Source organism: Oryzias latipes, chromosome 8 (assembly GCF_053564925.1).
Source record: "Oryzias latipes strain Hd-rR chromosome 8, Olatipes_Hd-rR_3.1".
In the NCBI taxonomy this organism is placed as follows: Eukaryota; Metazoa; Chordata; class Actinopteri; order Beloniformes; family Adrianichthyidae; genus Oryzias; species Oryzias latipes.
The window spans coordinates 11,882,707-11,903,164 of NC_136244.1; the positions used below are offsets into that span (position 1 = coordinate 11,882,707).

Genomic DNA, 20,458 nt, shown 5'->3' on the forward strand with positions numbered 1-20,458 from the left:
ATGATTGTTGTAATACAGTGTAATGGGTCTGGAGTCCTTTTTTCGGCTCTTTGCTTGAGTGGGATCAGATGGACGGTTGCGTCAGCTTCAGTCAGGAAGTCCCTGCATCCTGATCAAACATTTTCCTACACCTGAATCCAGACGTCTTCACCGTCTTTGAATTAAAGCTTTCAGGCTGATCAGGATTATGCAAGAAAGAAAGGTAAAAAAAGAGCTTACACCTTGAACTGAAGCCAAGCCAGGAAATTCCCTTTCATCCTCATTAGAATCCAAGAAGAGGGCTTCATAGCTGTAAATTGCAATTTCATGTGAGGTGAATTCCTGCCGTGCTTTTAATAGATGTCTCTGTGGCATTTAATTGTTTGGGAAGCACCATCACTTTGCAGGACAGCCCAGTTCCACCTGTGATTTGATGACTTTGAACCTGTCATGATCCCTGGATCCCGTAATCTTTCAGGTGGCACTGCCCCTCTTTCTCCTTTCCCATTTCAATGACACATTTGGAATTTATTCGGCTGACATCGTCTATCAGTTTAGCTTTAATTACTTGAGCAGTAATACAAATTCATTGCAGGATTTTCCAACCTGCAGTCAGGTCTACAAATACTGGTGTTCTGACTGTCCATGTGGGACAGAGGGTTTCAGTAAAACACCTGCTTCCTGTTTCAATGTCAGTATGAGTGCCAGGATCCCTGATAAGTGATACAATGAAAACTATGGAAATACCAGAATCAGTCAATAAGACAATACCACTTTGATGATCTAGGACAGGGGTGGACAAACTTTTTGACTTGTGGGCCACAAAGGGTTTTTAAAATTTGGCAGATAGGCTGGACCAGGACCAGATACGTCAAGTGTTTTGGTAGTCCTCCTAATAAGAGGAAGTAACAACACGGAATCTGGATGAAGACACGTTTTATTTTAATTGAAATATTATATACATTAATAAAGAACTTTTTTTTAAGTTTTTGTTTGAAACTGTGTGGCTTCCGTTCTTGTTTTAGTGCCAATTGCACCAATGGGTCGATGTCCCTCATGGGCAAACGCAAAAATAGAGAAATGCTGCATTCATGGGGTGATGAAATGAACGTCCAACTCAGAAAACACTCAACAATCTTTCAACACTATATGAATTCAGACCAACTTTCGGAACCTAGACAAAGGTCAATGTATTTGTTCTGTATCATTCAAGATCACAGGAAAATTACAACATTACTTAAGATTAGCAATAATACTTTCCAGTATTCCAGTTTGGCACACCAGATTCAATAGATAAATGCCTGTTCTAAACAAAAGCTAAAAATGAATTCTGTATATTGGAGAAGCAACAGCAGGCTCTGGAAAAGGACTTTGGGTTTTTAACAAAGCGTGGTTCCATTTGGACGACAAAGCTCCACCTGAAGAGCTACAAACACTAGAACTGCAGTTATTGCAAGCATTTAAATATACACCTGCGGATGAGCATGATATTTTCAGCTGCTACACACTAATAAACAAAGAAGATAGAAAGAAATCAACTATTACTGAACAGCTGATGACCTCAAAACCAAAAATCAACATTTTGACACGGACAGAAAAACTAAAGAACTCATAAAGGAACCAAGGAAAATGGGGAAATGGGAAGAGCAATCCACATCCTTAAAAAGAAAAGCAACATTTTAAACAAAACTGAAATGCAACAGGAAGGAAAACAAGACCTGATTGATAAGAACTGTACTTCTTCTTTCTCTTTCGGCTTTTCCCATCAGGGGTCGCCACAGCGAATCATCCTTTTCCACCTCACTCTATCATGGACATCTTCTACCCTAACATTAGCCAACTTCATGTCCTCTGTTAAGACATCCATATATCTCCTCTTTGGCCGTCCTCTTGCCCTCCTGCCAGGCAGCTCCATCTCCAACATCCTTCTACCAATATATCCACTATCCCTCCTCTGCACATGTCCAAACCATCTCAGTCTGGCTTCTCTGACTTTGTCCCTAACACAGGCAACATGAGCCGTCCCTCTGATGTACTCGTTCCTTATCCTGTCTAACCTGGTCACTCCTAAGGAGAACATCAACATCTTCATCTCCGCTACCTCCATCTCAGCCTCTTGTCTCTGTCTCACTGCTACCGTCTCTAACCCATAGAGCAGAGCTGGTCTCACCACTGTCTTGTACACCTTTCCTTTGAGTCTTGCTGACACTCTTCTGTCACACAACACTCCTGACACTTTCCTCCACCCGCTCCAACCTGCCTGCACTCGCTTCTTCACCTCTTTTCCACACTCCCCATCACACTGAACTGTTGACCCCAAGTACTTAAACTCCTGCACCTTCTTCACCTCAGCCCCCTGTAACCTAACGCTTCTACCTTGATCCCTCTCGTTCAGACACATGTATTCTGTCTTACTACGACTGACCTTCATGCCTCTTCTTTCCAGAGCAAACCTCCACCTCTCTAGCTGTTCCTCCACCTGCTCTCTACTCTCACTGCAAATTACAATGTCATCTGCAAACATCATTGTCCAGGGAGATTCCTGTCTTACCTCGTCTGTCAGCCTGTCCATCAGCATAGCAAACAAAAAAGGACTCAAAGCTGATCCTTGGTGTAGTCCCACCTCCACCTTGAACTCCTCTGTCTGACCTACAGCACATCTCACCACCGTCATACTTCTCTCATACATGTCCCGAACTACTCTGACATACTTCTCTGCCACTCCAGACGACCTCATACAGTACCACAGCTCCTCCCTCGGCACCCTGTCATACGCCTTCTCTAAATCTACGAACACACAATGCAGCTCCTTCTGACCATCTCTGTACTTTTCCATCAACATTCTCAAAGCAAAAATGGCATCAGTGGTGCTCTTACGGGGCATGAAACCATACTGCTGCTCACAAATCTCCACCTTCTTCCTAAGCCTGGCTTCCACTACTCTTTCCCACAGCTTCATTGTGTGGCTCATTAACTTTATTCCTCTATAGTTGCTGCAGTTCTGCGTGTCACCCTTGTTCTTAAAGATCGGAACCAGAACGCTTCTCCTCCATTCCTCAGGCATCTTCTCACTCTCTAAAATCCTATTGAACAACCTCGTTAGAAATTCCACTGCTGTCTCTCCTAAGCACTTCCATACCTCCACAGGTAGGTCATCAGGACCAACGGCCTTTCCGCTCTTCATCCTTTTCAGAGCCTTCCTAACCTCATCCTTTCCAATCTCTGCTACTTCCTGCTCCACAACAACCACATCTTCCTCCCTTCTTTCCCTGTCATTTTCCTCGTTCATCAGCTCCTCAAAATACTCCTTCCATCTTTTCTGTACACTCTCCTGGGTTGTTAGCACCTTTCCATCTCTGTCCTTAATCACCCTTGTCTGTTGCACGTCCTTCCCATCTCTGTCTCTCTGTCTGGCTAGCCTGTACAAGTCCTTCTCTCCTTCCTTTTTGTCTAACCTGTCATATAGCTCATCGTAAGCTTTCTGTTTGGCCTTTGCCACCTCTCTCTTCACTCTACGCTGCGCTTCCTTGTACTCCTGTCTACCTTCCTCAGTCCTTTCTACATCCCACTTCTTTTTAGCCAACCTCTTCCTCTGGACGCATTCCTGTACTTCCTCATTCCACCACCAAGTGTCTTTACCATCTTTCCTCTTTCCAGATGACACACCTAGCACCTTCCTACCTGTTTCCCTGATAATCTCTGCTGTAGTTTCCCAGTCATCTGGAAGCTCATCCTGACCACCCAGGACCTGTCTCAACTTCTGCCTAAATTCCTCACAAGTTTCTTCATTCTGTAGCTTCCACCACTTGGTCTTCTTTTCTGTTTTCCCTCTCTTTTTCTTCCTGACCTCCAGAGTCATCTTACACACCACCATGCGGTGCTGTCTGGCTACACTCTCTCCTACCACCACTTTGCAGTCATTAACCTCTCTCAAATGACCTCGTCTGCATAGGATGTAGTCCACCTGAGTACTCCTACCTCCACTTCTGTATGTCACTCTATGTTCCTCTCTCTTCTGGAAGTAAGTGTTGACTACAGCCATTTCCATCCTCTTCGCAAAGTCCACCACCATCTGTCCCTCCAGATTCCTTTCCTTCACACCAAACCTGCCCATCACCTCCTCATCACCTCTATTGCCCTCACCAACATGGCCATTAAAGTCTGCTCCAATAACAACTCTCTCTCCTCTGGGGATACTCTCTATGACCTCATCCAATTCACTCCAGAATCTCTCCTTCACTTCTAACTCACAGCCAACCTGTGGTGCATACCCACTGACTACATTCACCATCACCCCTTCAATTTCTAACTTTAGGCTCATCATCCTGTCTGAGACTCTTTTCACCTCTAGAACACTGTTTACAAACTCCCCCTTCAGAATCACACCTACCCCATTTCTCTTCCTATCAACACCATGATAGAACAGTTTGTATCCTCCTCCAATACTACGTGCCTTGCTGCCCTTCCACCTTGTCTCCTGCACACACAGTACATCTACCTTCCTTCTCTCCATCATGTCTGCCAGCTCTCTGCCTTTCCCTGTCATTGTGCCAACGTTAAGAGTCCCTATTCTCAAACCTATGTTCCTGCCTTTTCCCTTCTCTCTCTGGCCACAGACCCTTCTGCCTCCCCTCTTTTCTTCGACCAACAGTAGTCAAATTTCCACCAACACCCTGTAGGTTAACAGCATCGGTGGCGGTCGTTGTTAACCCGGGCCTCGACCGATCCGGTATGTCTAAAGTGTTGTGGATGATTCGCATGGTTATTTTGGCAATTTTTTACGCCGGATGCCCTTCCTGACGCAACCCTCTCTATTTATCCGGGCTTGGGACCGGCACAGAAGTAACTGGCTTGCAACCCCTGTGGCTAGATTGATAAGAACTGTACAAAGTCCGTAATAACAATAAACCTGAGAGAACTGGGCCAAAACAAATGATTTCAACAAGTTGACTGAACGACAAAGGTATCTGGGTAACTGACCTTTAGTTTCTAATGTTTGAAAAATAATAAATTGTGCTTTTCATTCTTGATTGTATTCATTCTATTTCATTTATTTCATTTCATTCCCAATTCATTTCAAAATTGTCCCTAGGTGTGAGTGTGAATGGGTGTGTGATTGTGGCCCTGCGACAGACTGGCGAACTGTCCTTCGCCCACAAGTGGCCGGGATGGGCTCCGCTGCACCGTGACCCCAAAAGGGAAAAACAGCAGAAGATGAACATTTTCATTCTTGATTGAACTGGAGTTCCATCTTAATTGTGTGTTTATCATTACAGATAAGTGACAGCCAATTTTGGGACCACAACTGCTGTGCTGGAAAGTCCCATAGTGGCCACAAGGTAAACAAGACATCCTCTGTCCGTGATCCAAACGTGTCATTTATGCATCAGGAAGAATTTTGAACTTCCTACCATAGTTAAATCACTTTAGCTCACTGCAACTTTAATTGCTTCCAAACATTAATCGATAAGGTGACCAGGATGATTGTTGTTTCTTTGAGTGATTGTGTATTTGTTAAATGTCACACTGATGTTTAGCATGAAAGATCAGTTTTTTTAGATAAAAAGCACACAAATCTTTGATCTTCTAGAGTTTTTATGTTGCTAAGGTAACTGGATCACATCCTTCACCAGCATTAAATTCTGTTGCAGAGAGCCAGGAAGCTGGAGGAGGGCTCCGGAGACTCTGAGGAGCCTCCAGTCAAACGACAGGGTCTGAACCCTGCAGCTGGTCTGCACACCTCGACCTCTGCTCCATGGGCACAAGTGAGCACTCCACATATGATTTCGTTTTTCCAGTTTGTCATTTTATTTAACAAAGTAATCCCTACAGCTGCCAGAGTGTAAAGGATGCAGTTCAGTGATCTTTTGTCTCAACTTTTCTGTCTATCAAAGGTTCAACCTCCAGGGCCAGAAGACCATCCAGGAGGTGCCAGAAGGTCAACATGACAGCAGCTGTCTGTCATACAACATCTCAAAGTTTCTGCAATGTTACAATGCTGCAAAAATGAGAATTCTGGACAAAAAAAGCACACAAACCCCTGATGTTCCAGATGTTTTTGTGGTTTTCATGTTGGTGAAGAAACTGAATTTCATCCTTTATCTGCATTCTTTTCTGTTGCAGAGATCCAGGGAGTTGGAGAGAAGGCTAGGAGCCCAAGAGGAACCTCCTGTGAAATTGAAGCACCTAAGCAGCTCCTTGTCCTCAGTGCTCCAGTTGTCTTCCACAATGTTCACCCTTTTGTGGACTAGTTTTCCTTTTTTTGGTCTAAATTTAAATTAAACTGTTTTACATTTATTGTATTTTATTAATTTATTCGATTGTTAACTGCTTTTACACTGACCAAAAATATAAACACTTTTGTTATTGCTCCCATTTTTTATGGTATGAACTCAAAGATGTGAAACATTTTCCACATACACAAAATAACCAGTTCTCTGAAATATTGTTCACAAATCTGTCTACATCTGTGATAGTGAGCACTTCTCCTTTGCCAAGACAATCCATCCCACCTTACAGGGGTGCCATATCAAGATGCTGATTAGACAGCATGATTACTGCACAGGTGTGCCCGTACACACCGGGACGAATATTCGCCAGCCGTTTTTCGCCAGTGTTTTTCGCCACGTTTTTTGTGTTCACAACCAGGCGATTTTCGCTGACGATGAGCCGAGCGAACATGCAATTTCATTCCCTGACATTAGATGGCGCTTAATGTAAAACAGAAAACCCCTGTACACAAGGTGGCGCTGCGCAACTTTACCCTTCTTAAAGTCGCTTTTCACTCAGAAGAAGAGAGCAAGTATTTACGCGATTGTCAGAATCAAACAAAGAAAACATGAATATTTCAAGCACCAGTAGCTCCAGCTTCAGTTCCAGCGATGAAGAAATTATTGTTCTGTTGAATGATGAAAGACGCCGGAAAAGACGTCGATTTTGGGTACATCCCATAGTTACGAGAAGAGAAGAACATGGGGAGTTTAATCGACTGGTACAAGAGCTGAAAATGTATCATGAGCGTTTTCGGGGATATTTTAGAATGTCCGTCATTATTTTTTTGCGGCAGTGTAGGTGCTACTTGGCGTCTATCTTCTTCGCTGGTATGTGTGCTCAGAAAGGCAGTTTTGTGTTTGAGCCCCCCCAAGTTGTGTTTTACTGTAACTTCAGAAGCTCCAGACAAGTGTGCAAAAGCGCCATTCTCATTGGTCGTATAGTTTTTGACGCGCCGCGTCAAACCAAAAAAACGAACCCGAGACGTTTTTTAAAAAGTGACGCTTTGACGCGTGGCGTTTTTTCGCATCGGTGTGCATACTCACATTGGTGCCCTTTGTTTAGTCACGAGGCGTTAAACGTCGGCGAATATCGCGGGCGAAATTCGTCCCGGTGTGTACGGGCCTTTAGAATGGCCACAAGAAAAAGCCACTCTGAAATCTTCAGTTGTATCACACAGCACAATGCCACAGATGTCACAAGTTTTGAGGGCATGTGCAATTGGCATGCTGATAGCAGGAATGTCCACCAGAGCTGTTGCTAGGGAATTGAATGTCCATTTCTCCACCATAAGCCGTCTCCAAAGGTATTTCCGAGAATTTGGCTGCACATCCAACCGGCCTCACAACCGCAGACCACGTGTAACCACACCAGCCCAAGACCTCCACATCCAAATAGCCTTCAAGTGCCCACTTTGAAATGAAAAGTCTATGTAAACGCCGTTGAAAGGTAAACCAGGTTAAACTTTGAGCAATCAGGGACTCCGATTTTTTAGAGATGTATGGATGATGTCCTTTTTATCTCGTTGAAGTGGCGACCATTTAAAAACACAGCATAGAGGAGAAATTAATAACTCCAGTTTACGTCCAGCCAGAGGTTTATGACGCCAAGTCTTTCATTTATTTGAATAGAGCTGTGAGAGAAAAAGCCTGGAACAAGTCGGCTCGCGTTCATATTCAAAGCGGACTGACGGCGTCTGTGGCATTTTGTGGCTGAGCATTTTTCTGACTTCATAGCTGTGAATCAAGTGGGTCGTGCTTGGAGGGGAACAATGTGACTGTTGTAGCTAACAAACACATGTATGGTTTTGAGTTATTATGTATCCGCAAATATGCTATCCTGTAGCCCATTTTTGCACCCACCGGGGCAGCTGTGGTGCAGCGGTAGGGTGTTTGACCCATGATCGTATAATTGCAGGTTCGATTCCCGCCTTGCACACCCATGTGTTAAAGTGTCCTTGGGCAAGACACTGAACCCCACCTTGCCTCTGTTGGGAAGTTGGCGTGAGTGTTCGGCAGCAGAGCTGCCATCAGTGTGTGAATGTGTGTGTGAATGTGTGTGTGCATGGGTGAATGGGTCTGTGACTGTAAAGCGCTTTGGGCCTTCGAAAGAGGGTAGTAAATGGTATATGCCATTTACCATTCATCCACCACAAAAAAACGCTTCAGTCCTGCGTGACAGTAAACGGCTTCACGTTGTAAGGATCTGTTAAAAGTCTCTGAACATATTTTAGGTCACTATTCTCACTGCACACGTCACCCACTGAGCATGCATGAGCTGTTCGGACCAGCACATACAACAGCAGCATGTTTCAGTTCAGGCAATTATCCAGCACATTTGCACCACCAGATCCCAACTGGTTTTCCCCTCAACGCAGTAACATTCTTTTTGGATGGCCTTCATACTGTGCATCCTGATACACACCTGCACAACAATCATGCTGACAAATCAGTATTCTGATATGCCACACCTGTGTGGTGGAAAGGCTTGTGCTGACAGAGGAGCACTGCTTACGGGCACATATTTAGACATGTGTGAATAATGTTTCACAAAAAAGAGGATTTTGCTGCATTAAAATAGGTTTTGTGTTCATATTTTTTTATAGATGAGAGCCCCAGTAGGGAGTTTAATATATTTTGTTTGCAAGCATGCATGCAAAATGATGGCTGCAGATTGCATGTGTGTCTTTTTTCTGCCTCGTCAAATTTCCTTTGAGGTCTGAAGCCTGAGCTGGACCTCAAAGACAGACAGACACAGCTCAGGTGATTAATGGGTTTACAGCTTTGGCATAATGTAGCAGGACTGAGTCAAACTGAGCAAAGTAGGGATCCCGGTTGAGGTTATGATGAGGGTCAAGATACGTGGTAAAGAAGGTAGAAAGAAGCACATCCTTCTGAAGTGTTGGCCAAGTCTGCAGAGTTGTCGAGTGTGAAAGCTGCCTTGGACGATGCAAAGGCTGATGCCTCTGTCCTAAAACTAATTGATCTGCAGACTCCGACCTGCTCTTGATTGCATTTCCCATCAGGCAACTGTCAGTCCATCCTGTGACGTGTCCTTTTCCAGATGTAATTTATGGTTTTCATGTCAGTGATCCATCCATCTGTAATCTAACCTATGACTGCTTTGTTCTCTTTATTTACGTTGGTGATTCACAATAGTGTCAGTCCAAATTGTATTCTTTTTTTCCTCTTTCAATAAGCCTGTCTCTGAAAATGTTGACTGTTCAAACCAAGCTGATGCTTTGGAACCACATCTTTTATACCTTCATTGTGGCTCTTTGGCTTTAAAGTAAAATAGCAACAATTTGATTAAGTACTACATTAGTTAGTCAAGCACACGTTCTAATCTGGGCTGCACAGTAGTTGTCATAATGATACAAGATGCAATTCTTGACTCAGTTTGTTGCATTTTTAATTCAAGTAAATCTGTTGCAGCAAGAGGATCTTGGCGGACACTTGGGCATACTTTACTTTAAAAGGAAGTTGCAAGTGCCGCTGCAAAGGTATGGAAGTTAAAGTTTTTATTTACAGAAAAAAATTACACTTTAACAATTCAATTAATGTAAATATTTAAATGCTATATTCAATAAATGAATGGCTTTGTGGCCACATAAAGAGTATTTTCATTAAAGATTGAATCTTAGCAGCTCTTGCTGGGTTTAAGTCAGGAAGAAACAGGACCTAATGGCTCTTTTGCTGTTAACAGTCGCAGACCCCTGGTTTAGACCTAAAAACATGGCAGGAATGTGATGCTATTATCTCGGGGTTTACTTTCCTGCCTCACTTTAATAATGCTGTTTCAATATTTCTCATTAAGGAGAAAAAAAAAGTTTCTGGCTGACTTTCAAAAGAGAACCTGTGTTCACAGGAATAAGTAATTGCTCAAGATATCAGGGAGTAAACCGTGTGTACACTATGTATTTTTTTAGTTTTTAAACCACAGGTGTCATCAGAGGTGAGTCATGCTTGTATTGGAGAAAATAACAGAGGCAGAGATAAAGAGGTTGTGGTGCATCTAAACAGAGACAGATTTTAAAGAGAAGAAAAAGTGTCAGCCAAAGGAAAGGAAAAAGGGTTTTGCTGATGTTCTAATCCTGCTCTGCTGCGGTAGATGATTTGTCTGCCTGATGTCAAATGTGCTAACCACATTAAGGTGGGATGTTTTTGTCCTGCTAGAGTTTTTAAACGGTATTGATGCCTGGTAGATAAATGGATACAGGGAAGAGACAACACCATTAAACGAGAAGACTGGATACAATTTGCAGAACGTACTTTGATAGTGATTTAAAAAATAGTTATGTAAACTTTACTCTATCATTCCTTTAACTATATAGAAGTCAATCTATTTTGTTAATCCCTATTCCATAATTACAGACAAATTAGAGTGCTATTTTTTAAAATTGCAATTATCTCATTTTTAATATGTAACTAATTTGTATTTGTCAGGGATAATGGCTGACAACATACTGATTTTGCTATGGTCACTTATGAAAGAAATACATATTAAATAAATTCTGAGTTCTTTAATCTTGTTCTATGTTTAGGCTTAAAGCAGTTTTTCACAAAAAGAGGAATATATGAAACGTGCTTCGACACGATGCCACGGTAATGGCTATAGAACCTGCAGTGATATAAGTTTAAAAAAAAGCATCATCTTCAGCCAGAAGGTTTACCTCTTACTGCTTGTTTGCGTCCAGATGATGAAGCAAAAGCTTGCTTCAGAAATACAAAGTCTTATTGTTCAATTCCTTTGGTGTTCCCTCTCTCCTCCTTATATTCTCTTCAATTTTTTTCTTCTGCTGCATTCCAGTCTTCAAATTGGTCAAACACGTTAAAGAAAACCATAAAATGACTTTTGTCTTTTCTACTGTCTTGCTGTTGTGATAAGCTAAGAAGTTCATATATAGTCAATATTTTTTGGATTGCTCAAAAAAGGGTTCTTACTGTTTTTTGGTGTGTTACATTGGAAAACTCTGGACCTGATATTTTGTTTTGTGTTCAAGATTGAAAAAAAATACCCCTTGGTGGTGTAAAGGCAAATGATTGGAGTTCTGTTATAACAAAAAAACTTTCATAATTGTATTTTGATCTTTTTATGTGCACCAAATTTTAGTGACATTGCAGCTTTTCATTTGTTAGGTTAGATCAAAAATAGATGAATTAATTAGGTGAATGAATTAATCACTCAAAAAAACTAATTGCATGACAGCACTAATTATAAAATGTTTTTTTGTGTGTGTTAATGCGATAAACTAGTGATTTTGCTTAATCTTTTATGGTCGAGATTGTCTGGCAGTCAGGCAACTTTGTAAATACTGCTGATTGACAAAGTTGCCCACACATGCAAAGCATAATGTTGAGTCACTTACAGATATGATTATGAATTATTTATCTGTTCTGCATTCCAGTTGTCTGTGCTAGCATCACATTTTTTTTTGCATTATGGATGCATAAAGTACCGGACAATCCATCAAGGATGTAAGACTGAAAGAATCAAATACTCACTCAAAATATTCATCTCCTTTCAAAGGCTCTGCAGCTAGTAATTCAAAATCCATTTTTGTCTTTTTAAACAAAGACAACCTCATTAAAATAATCCTTTCCTTAAGGCGAAACAACGTTCACATAGCAGGGCTGGATCAACAAGTAATTGATTTTATGAACTGTTGAGACTGTGGATGATATTTAAAGGGAAAACCTAAGCAGCTCAATGTTGCTCCAAGTCAATAACACTTCTGTGTTATCAAACTGTCCAATTAGGAAGCAACGCAGACTGACAACTAATTTCGTATGTTTTTGTGCAAGTGGAATAGACAACAGGTAGAAATAATTGGCGATCAGCAAAACACCTTCCAATAAAGAAGTTGTTCTGCAGGTGGTGACCACAGATAACTTCTCTGACCTTATGCTGTTGTTTTTAGTGACTTTCAAGTGCCGACACTGTTGTCACTCCAGTGGTATCATGAGACGTTGTCTGCAACCCAGATACTCAACTCATCCAGGCTGGCACATCAATGCGAGCTGTGGCAAGAATGTTTATTGTGTCTGTTAGCGTAGTGTCCAGACCAGAGCGTGGAGTCGCTACCAGAAAACCGAACATAAGGAGATGTGGAGAAGGTTGTGTGAGGGCAACAACCCTACATCAGGACCACTACCTCCTCCTTTGTGAAAGGAGACAGGAGGAGCACTGTCAAAGCCCAACAAAATGATCTCCATCAGATCATAAATGTGCACATATCTGCTCAAACTATTAGAAACAGACTCCATGAGAGGGTGTTATGAGGACCTGACGTCCACAGGTGGGAGTTGTGCTTACAGCCCAACACACCGGAAGACATTTAGGAATTGCTATAGAACACCAAGATTGGCCAATTTGCCACTGATGAATGAAAAGCAGGTTCACACTGAGCGCTTGAGAGAGTCTGGAGAGGCCGTGAAGAACATTCTGCTGCCTGCAACATCGTCCAACATGATCAGTTCGGCAGTGAGTAAGCAATGGTTTTGGGTGGCTTTTCTTTGGAGGGCTGCACAGCTCTTCATGTGCTCAGCAGAGTCTGACTGCCATTATGTACTGAGATGAGATTCTCAGACCCCTTGTGAGATTATATGCTGGTGCGATTGGCCCCAGGTTCCTCCTAATGCAAGACAATGCCAGACCTCATGAAGCTAGAGTGTGTCAGCAGTTTTTGCTAGATGAAGGCAATGATGTAATGGACTGGCACGCCCGTTCCCCAGACCTGAATCCAAATACGCACAACTGGGACACCATGTCTCTGTCCATCCACCAACGCCAGGTTGCAGACTGTCCAGGAGTTGGCCAATGCGTTGGTCCTGGCCTGGGAGTAGATCCCCCAGTAGAGCATCCGCCGCCTCATCAGAAGCTGCAGAAAAGTAATTTGGGCATGTGGAGGCCACATCTTGACTTGTTAGAGACATAACATCCAAATTTGTGTAGTGTGTTTTTCACATCCAGTCAGTCATAGGCTAATACATTTTTTTCCCAATAATAATTTTTTTGTAGTTGTGTTGTCAGCACATGCAACTATTTTAAGAATAAAGCATTTAAAAATTATATTTCATCTGTATTTTTGTAGAGTACTCTTTATTTTATTTATGTATGTATAATTTGTGTATATATCGTCTTTGGTGTTGAATTTGAAAAGAAACACACCTCTGTCTGATTCGCAGATGAAAACCTCAGACTCCAACCTCAGTTCAACTTTGTAGCTTTAATATGAATGTTACATCAGCTTCTTTGTGAAAAAGGGAACAGTACTCCTCATTCTCAAGTGATTTTTGATGAATTTTTTCTTCTTTTCATTCATTTTCTAAACCTGTTGCCAGAGACTGGCCCAGCCACTATTGGATGAAGGCGGGGTAGATCCAGGATAGATCGCAAGCCTGTCGCAGGGCCGCAATCACGCACACCCAGAGACAATTTAGAGGAATCAACGATCCTGTGAAGCATGTTTTTGGTTTGTTTTTGAAACCCATACGTATGAGGAGAACATGCAAACTCCACACAGAAAGGCCCCAGCCAGGAATTGAGCTGGGGACTTCTTTCTGCAAGGCAAGAGTGCTATCCACTGCACCACAGTGCAGCCCTTTTTTTGATGATTTTTTATGAAGTAAATCCAAAAAGATACAATGAAATTTACTTAAGCTAATTGAGTGATATAAAAGCATAATCTTCTTCAGTGATCATCTATATTGCATCATTAGCATGTTGAGTAGGCAAAGTATGAGAAAACAACACATGTTAATCATACTTTTGATGTATCACATGAATAAATCATCTGTAATGTTAGTTTGCATCTGTAACTGGATGAACAGAGATTTAAATGTCACGCTGGCGATGATTTGTTGACTTTCATTATGTGCTTGTGCAATTAAAGCTCTAATTAAGTAACGGCTAACACTGTCAACATCAATAAAGGATATTCAGTCAAATGTTGAATTAAATGGGGCAAATATATTTTGTGAAATCATTTTTCACAAAAGATGCATTACCTATCTGTCAGAGCATCAGTACAGCTGGAATTAGTAAGGAAAAGTTGGTAGCGAATGCTGAAACTTTAAAACTGAAGCAGCACAATGGTTTTTTTTCTCTCCAAACGCTGCTATCTCCCAGTGCTAAAGGTGCTGATCTTGTGATGTGGTGCTAAAAAAAAAAGAAAAATAAGGCAGATTCTTTTTTACTTATTGATTATGAGGTGCATTGAAATTCTACTAGAGTTTTCAGGACCCCAAAAACACTCTGGCTGATCGCAGTCCTGCTTTCTTTTGTTTTAGCTCGAGAACAAAGTTTGGCAGAATCCATTCATCAGAAAGCTTGTTTTATTTCTTTATCCACTTACAGTGAAACCCAAAATCGGTAATTAGATTTGATCTACCAAATTAAGGTACAGGACAAATGTTAGTTAGTAAAGAGGATGTGACCCCCTGTTGGACAAATTAAAAGGAAATAGACAGCTTTCATCTACTGTTTTGTGCATTTTAGACTGAATCCAGGGGTGGAGCCCCCCGCAATTTTTGAGTCAATATTTGTATCATTATTGACAAAGATGAAGAAATGACCAATACAAGCTTCTTCTTTAAGAATTACTGCTTTACATTAGTAATATCACCAAAGCTAAACAAACTGCAGCTGTAACCCTTGTGCTATCCTAGGCACTTTAACATTGGGAGTTGGGTCATCTAAACCCACTAGACAGTGCTCTAAACCTTTTTTCTTCAATTATTTGTGATCTTCACTGGTGTCCATGGATTACATGAAATCTTTCCACCTTTATCCACCTTTGTCATGGTAGGAATAACACATCAATGTAAGGGTGGAGTCATCTAAGATAGCACAAGGGTTAATACTTAGAGCAATAATAAAAAAACTTTGAAATGTGTATTTCAGATTTTTTATTAGTGTACCCCCCCCCATATAAAATGTTCTACTTCCCCCACAGCCAGAACCTGTTGGGTTCATATCAAATCTGCACCCCAAGGCTTTTGCTCAACATTAATGAACCTTGCTATTCAAAAATAAAAATACAAAGAAACAGTATAATAAGTTGTTGGGAGTCTAAAAAAACATGCAGGAACTTCTGAATCATCTGATGAATGAGAGACCAGAGTAGCCATGTTGGCCCCTCTTTCCAAGGACAGTCCTCTCTTAATGGCATGTGTTTCACTCAAAACTGTCCTCATGTTTGTGTGATCACTTTACATGCTGAAGAGTGATTCATTATGTTGCACCTCTCATTTACTGTCAGAATAGATGAATTTGTTGAGGCCCAGCCCTCAGTTTTGTCAAAGGGAACGAGAGCATGCAGCAGTACAGTTTTAACTTGAGAAGTGCCCAATTTAGCGTAATAAATGCATCTATTTTGCTGTTATTTTTGTCCAAAGGTGAAGTGTGTGATCCATTTTTAAGTTTTCCCGGAACTAAAATCCATTTTGCTTACATAAGTTATGGGATTTTTATTCTTTTTTTTTTCTGTAAATAAAAGTTAATTAGATGAACCACTTGATGTGCGTTGATGCATATATGTTTCAAACCACTTCCACTCCAAATTTGACTTTATTTCCCCTACATTGTTTTGTGAAATATGTGTCTTTTTAAAACATGGCAGATTAAATGATGTCAACCTCAAAGACTAACTACTACTTACTCTTTGAGGTAAAATAAATAAATGCTAAATCTGCAAGCTGTGCCTTAAGTAAATCAATACATCTAATATTTTCAAGAACTAAATCTAATTTATATTTGTAGGAATGCCTAAAAAAAAAAAACTAAACCGAAGCCATACATGGTGTCAAAAATAAATATTAAAAACATGGGGAGTAAAATGTGGGACAAAGGTGGATAAAGGTGGAAAGATTTCATGTTATATATGGACACCAGTGAGGATCACAAATCATTGAAGAAAAAAGGTTCAGCGCACTGTCTAGTGGGTCTAGATCAGTGTTTTTCAACCAGTGTGCCGCGGCACACTAGTGTGCCGTGGGAGATGGTCAAGTGTGCCGTGGGGAATTGCCCTCATTAACTGAAAAATTAAACATTTCCCATCTCCAGGATTTCAGCTCTCTGTTCATCCAAACAGGCCCTGATAAAACAATGAGGAGTTAGGAATATAAAAGATCGAAAAATACTTTTTCTTTGCGTTTATTTTATTTTATTAAAGACATTTTGATAAGAATGACGTACCGCGATTCAGCTGCAACTCCGGCTGTATTTTGGAAAAGTCCCGCCCCTTTAACTGTCTCCACCAATCATTCTTGGGGAGCTTAATCACATGTCATCGGTCTGACCAATCAGAAGTGGTTAAAGTCTTCACTTCCTTGTTCCGATTTAGCTCGTAAAGTCGCTCAGTTCTAACAAAAATAGCAGCTAAAGCTCGTCTTTATCGGTGCAGCTTTCCACAGAATCCGGTATCAGACCGTGGAACAAGTGAACAAAACAAGGAAGCTCAGAGACGCGATCTCCGCCGGCCGTTTAATGCACTACATCTCCCATGATGCATTGGGTTGTGAGAGTGACGCGCTCAAGGAGATCTGTTGTTAAACGTCTTGAAATCAACGAACACACATCAAACTGTTTTTACATCTTCTAACTTAACTTTTATTGCATCTTTTAGAAAAAAACAGCTGCAGTTTCCAGCTTTTTCTGCAACAATTATCTAAAAAATGCATGTGAGATTGTGGAGGGACTGTAGATCATACAGACCATGAGTTTCTCCTTTTTTTTTTTTTTTTTTTAATTTTTGGATCCTGGTGTGCCGCGGGATTTTTTTTAAGGTTAAAGTGTGCCCTGGCTCAGAAAAGGTTGAAAAACACTGGTCTAGATGACCCAACTCCCAATGTTAAAGTGCCTAGGATAGCACAAGGGTAAAAGACCATCCATTCATTTATTTTCCCAACCTCATCTCTTTTCGGGTCACCGGGTCACCAGAACCTGTCGCGGCTACTGCCAGGTGGAGTTTTTAAGTTGTGTTTTTTCCTCAGCCCCAGGCAGAATTCAACAGTCACACTTCAAAGTTTTGTATATGACATTGCACTGTAATTTTCATTAAAAAAAATTAGATCTGTATTTTTTTTAGTTTGTTACCCTCTCATGATAAATTTTGCCTGTTCAAAACGATCATCATTTCCGTTCACCTTTAAAAAACAGTTTGTTGCCATTACAAGTTCACTGCACAACAGTTTTGCACCGAATTTACTACATTTCCTGCATTTTGCCCCCATAAAAGTTAGACAGACAATCCTCTCTCTGTCAGTGTTTCCAATGATCACTGTCAAAATAGAAGCTTTATTATGTAACTTGAGGATGAGCTCTGGCAGACATGAGTGGAAAAACCGACCTTGGATTAGAATCTTGCCCTTCCACATTGACCTGCCAAGAAGGCCAATCTCCAGGGATTATATTAAAACCGCAACTCACAAGATAATCGGGCACCACATTATCGGAACAGGAAAAACGAGCGTGTGTGGGTTGTAGGGGATCAAAACATTAGGGATTAGTCTTTTGAGTCATTTAGTATTTCTTATTTCTGTCCCAAAATCTTGAGTCATTTGGGTTTTGTTTGTTTGTTTATAACCAAGAATGACCCAAAAGCTAAAAGAAAATACAACTTCATTAATGCCAATTTGAATTTTTTAAACACAGCTTTCTCCTTCTGCATTCAGTGTCCTCCACAGCTCTTAAATCATATAATAGATAGTGGACATTGCAATTCCCTGCTCTGAATTGTCTCAGCGTGACTCAGACACTGTCATCTGTGTGAGCTGCATGAGTCATGCCTGAGTCTAATTTATGTGGAAAACGTATTGAAAAAAAAAAGGTGTTGGCTCTTTTTCACTGCAATCTACTTATTTTGTCAAAACTGTCAATAAAGTAAGAGGCTTCTGTCAAAGTTTTAGTTAGATAACTTTAAAAACTTGAAGTTGTGTGATGAAATGGTGACATTTTATTAACACTATGATATATTTTTTGTTTTGAGGCCCTTCTACTATCAAATGCCAAACGTCTGGTAGAAAGGTTGACTTTTTAAGTTAGGTGCTTTGTTTAAAATTCTAAAAGTTGTGCCAAAAAAACGTAAGAATTTAAAACTTTACAGGCTCACTTTTTCGCTTTTATGTCTGTTTTCTAGCATTACTGCAGGGCTTTTAAATTAAAGCAGTAAATAAGCACTCAGGCGTGGACAATAGCATTTGTGTAGCTGTTCACATGGATCATTTGAAACTCTCATTTGTTTTAGTCACCTGGCAACAGCCTTCACTTGTGAGTGCATCAACTCTAGCATGTTTTTAAAGGGCTTTAATTTTTCTGAAAGATTTAGTTATAGACCCTCTCCAAAGAAAATCGTGTGTTTTTTTTTAAATTCTTGAGGCAGTTTTGATGATGGAGGACATAATCTAAGAAAGTTAAGCTTAAAAAGGAATTTGATTATTTCTTTATTCAAATCGTTGTGAATCAGGACCAGACAAAAAATGTTGTTTAAAAAAAGATTGTATTTGTGATGTAGAAAACACGATGGGCGGGGCTTCACTCCATTCTGATGTATCCATTTGCAGACATATAGATCCACATACGTCTTTGTTTAAAAACTGGACAGCTCATATATTGCTTGCCATTTTAGTTGCACCGCTTTTGTGAGGGGCTGTAAGCTGGCAGAAGAAAGTGTAAACAGATGGGTGATGGGAAGTGGAGGCAGGCTTACACTGCGCCAACAATCCTGCAAACAATTCAGAGGTGAATTTCTAATGAACTACTGCTGCTCCGCCGAAACTATGTCATAGAAAACAACAGTTTTTAGTTTTAATTTGGCTAAAAACAGCATAATCAACGCTTTTAAAATAGATCAAACGATTATTGGAGTGGGACTTTAATTAAAAAATTGTTAAGTATTAGAGGAAAATCTTTTTTTTTTTGAATGAAGATAAAATAAATGTAATGATGATGAAAATTTTGATGATTAAATGTCTGGTATCATTTAATGATACCAGACATTTACCTTAAATTCACATTACTATATGATCCCATATGGCTCGTTACTCTGCTATATGTCTCTACCTCTGCCCTTCTGTCACTGGGCAATATAATTGAGGGGAAATCTGTACTTTCCACCAGCCCTCATCCTAGATTCAGGAAAACACAGAGAGACTCAGGGGAACTTTAGGCCAGACTTCTATAAAACCTGGCTTCATTAACATTTTCTTGACAAAGTCAGGAGTTTCTCAGGAAGGAGAACCTAGAAAGAAGTCACAGCCATAAAGGTTAAAAAGTATGTAGGGCTTATGAAGGGCTCAACCAATTTAAAAAGCTTCGGGCCACTCAGTCGTTGCTGGTATGGTGTCCAGTTCTGATTCAATTTTATACTCGAGACTGGAAAAATGAACAATTCATAATCTTTTTTTGCAGTTAGCTAATGATCGATCAACTCTTTTGGCTTATTGCTGTTTTTGTAGCTATCGTTACCAGCATAAAACATCTCCAGCTCTGTTTGGGCACAGCGCGGCACACAGCGAGAGCTGCCATTGAGTTTCATCTCACTGTAAAACGGAGATTAACTGGAGACAGATTAAATCTCAGACACCATAATGGCTGTTGTCCAATGGTGTGATGATGATCGTGTCATCTCCAGTGTCACTTTGCCGGGCACAATCCATGGTCTGTTTGCACCAAAATTGATCAATTCATTAGAACATCCAGCAGCAATTAAGGAGATTTGTTTCTGCAGGATGTTTGATCATTTCCTACATCCTCAAACCCTTTCATTGGAAATGCTTAAGAGATTTTCTCATATAACCATCACATATATTTATACTTTATTGTATTGTTGATCTAAGTTTTGCTGGACTTGGTGTATTTAGGGTCAGAACCAGTACAGTTTTTTTTAGTTTATACGCTTCAAGGAGAGTGGTGATGTTTTCATATGTTTTGGATTTGATTGAACTGTTTTGATTTTTTAAATGATTTTAGGCTTTTTTTGTCTAAATTTCCAGGATATTGTCTAAAAATTGACGGCTGTTGTTTAGAGTTTAAAAATTCTAATACCTTGGTGTCACCGGCTAAATCATCCTTTTGATCTTCAATCATTTCGGTTTGAAGCGGTTCCACAGAAAACCAATTGGCCTCAAGGCTTTAGTCCGCGTGAGTTTGGTTGTTACCTGTGGTAAAACTAGAAAATTTTATATGGGGGCTAGAGGGTGGGGTGGCA

General features: G+C 40.6%; 1 protein-coding gene across 1 annotated transcript in view; it reads right to left on the reverse strand.

Moving 5' to 3' along the window:
• Window positions 1-1,718: 1,718 nt before the first annotated feature.
• LOC144994279 (uncharacterized) overlaps window positions 1,719-20,458 on the reverse strand; it is a 36,889-nt gene continuing 18,149 nt past the window's right edge. The window contains exon 2 of the mRNA XM_078951458.1: window positions 1,719-2,326. Within this exon, the coding sequence (XP_078807584.1) occupies window positions 1,745-2,326 (582 nt within the window). The 3' untranslated portion in view covers window positions 1,719-1,744. The remainder of the gene's footprint in view (window positions 2,327-20,458) is intronic.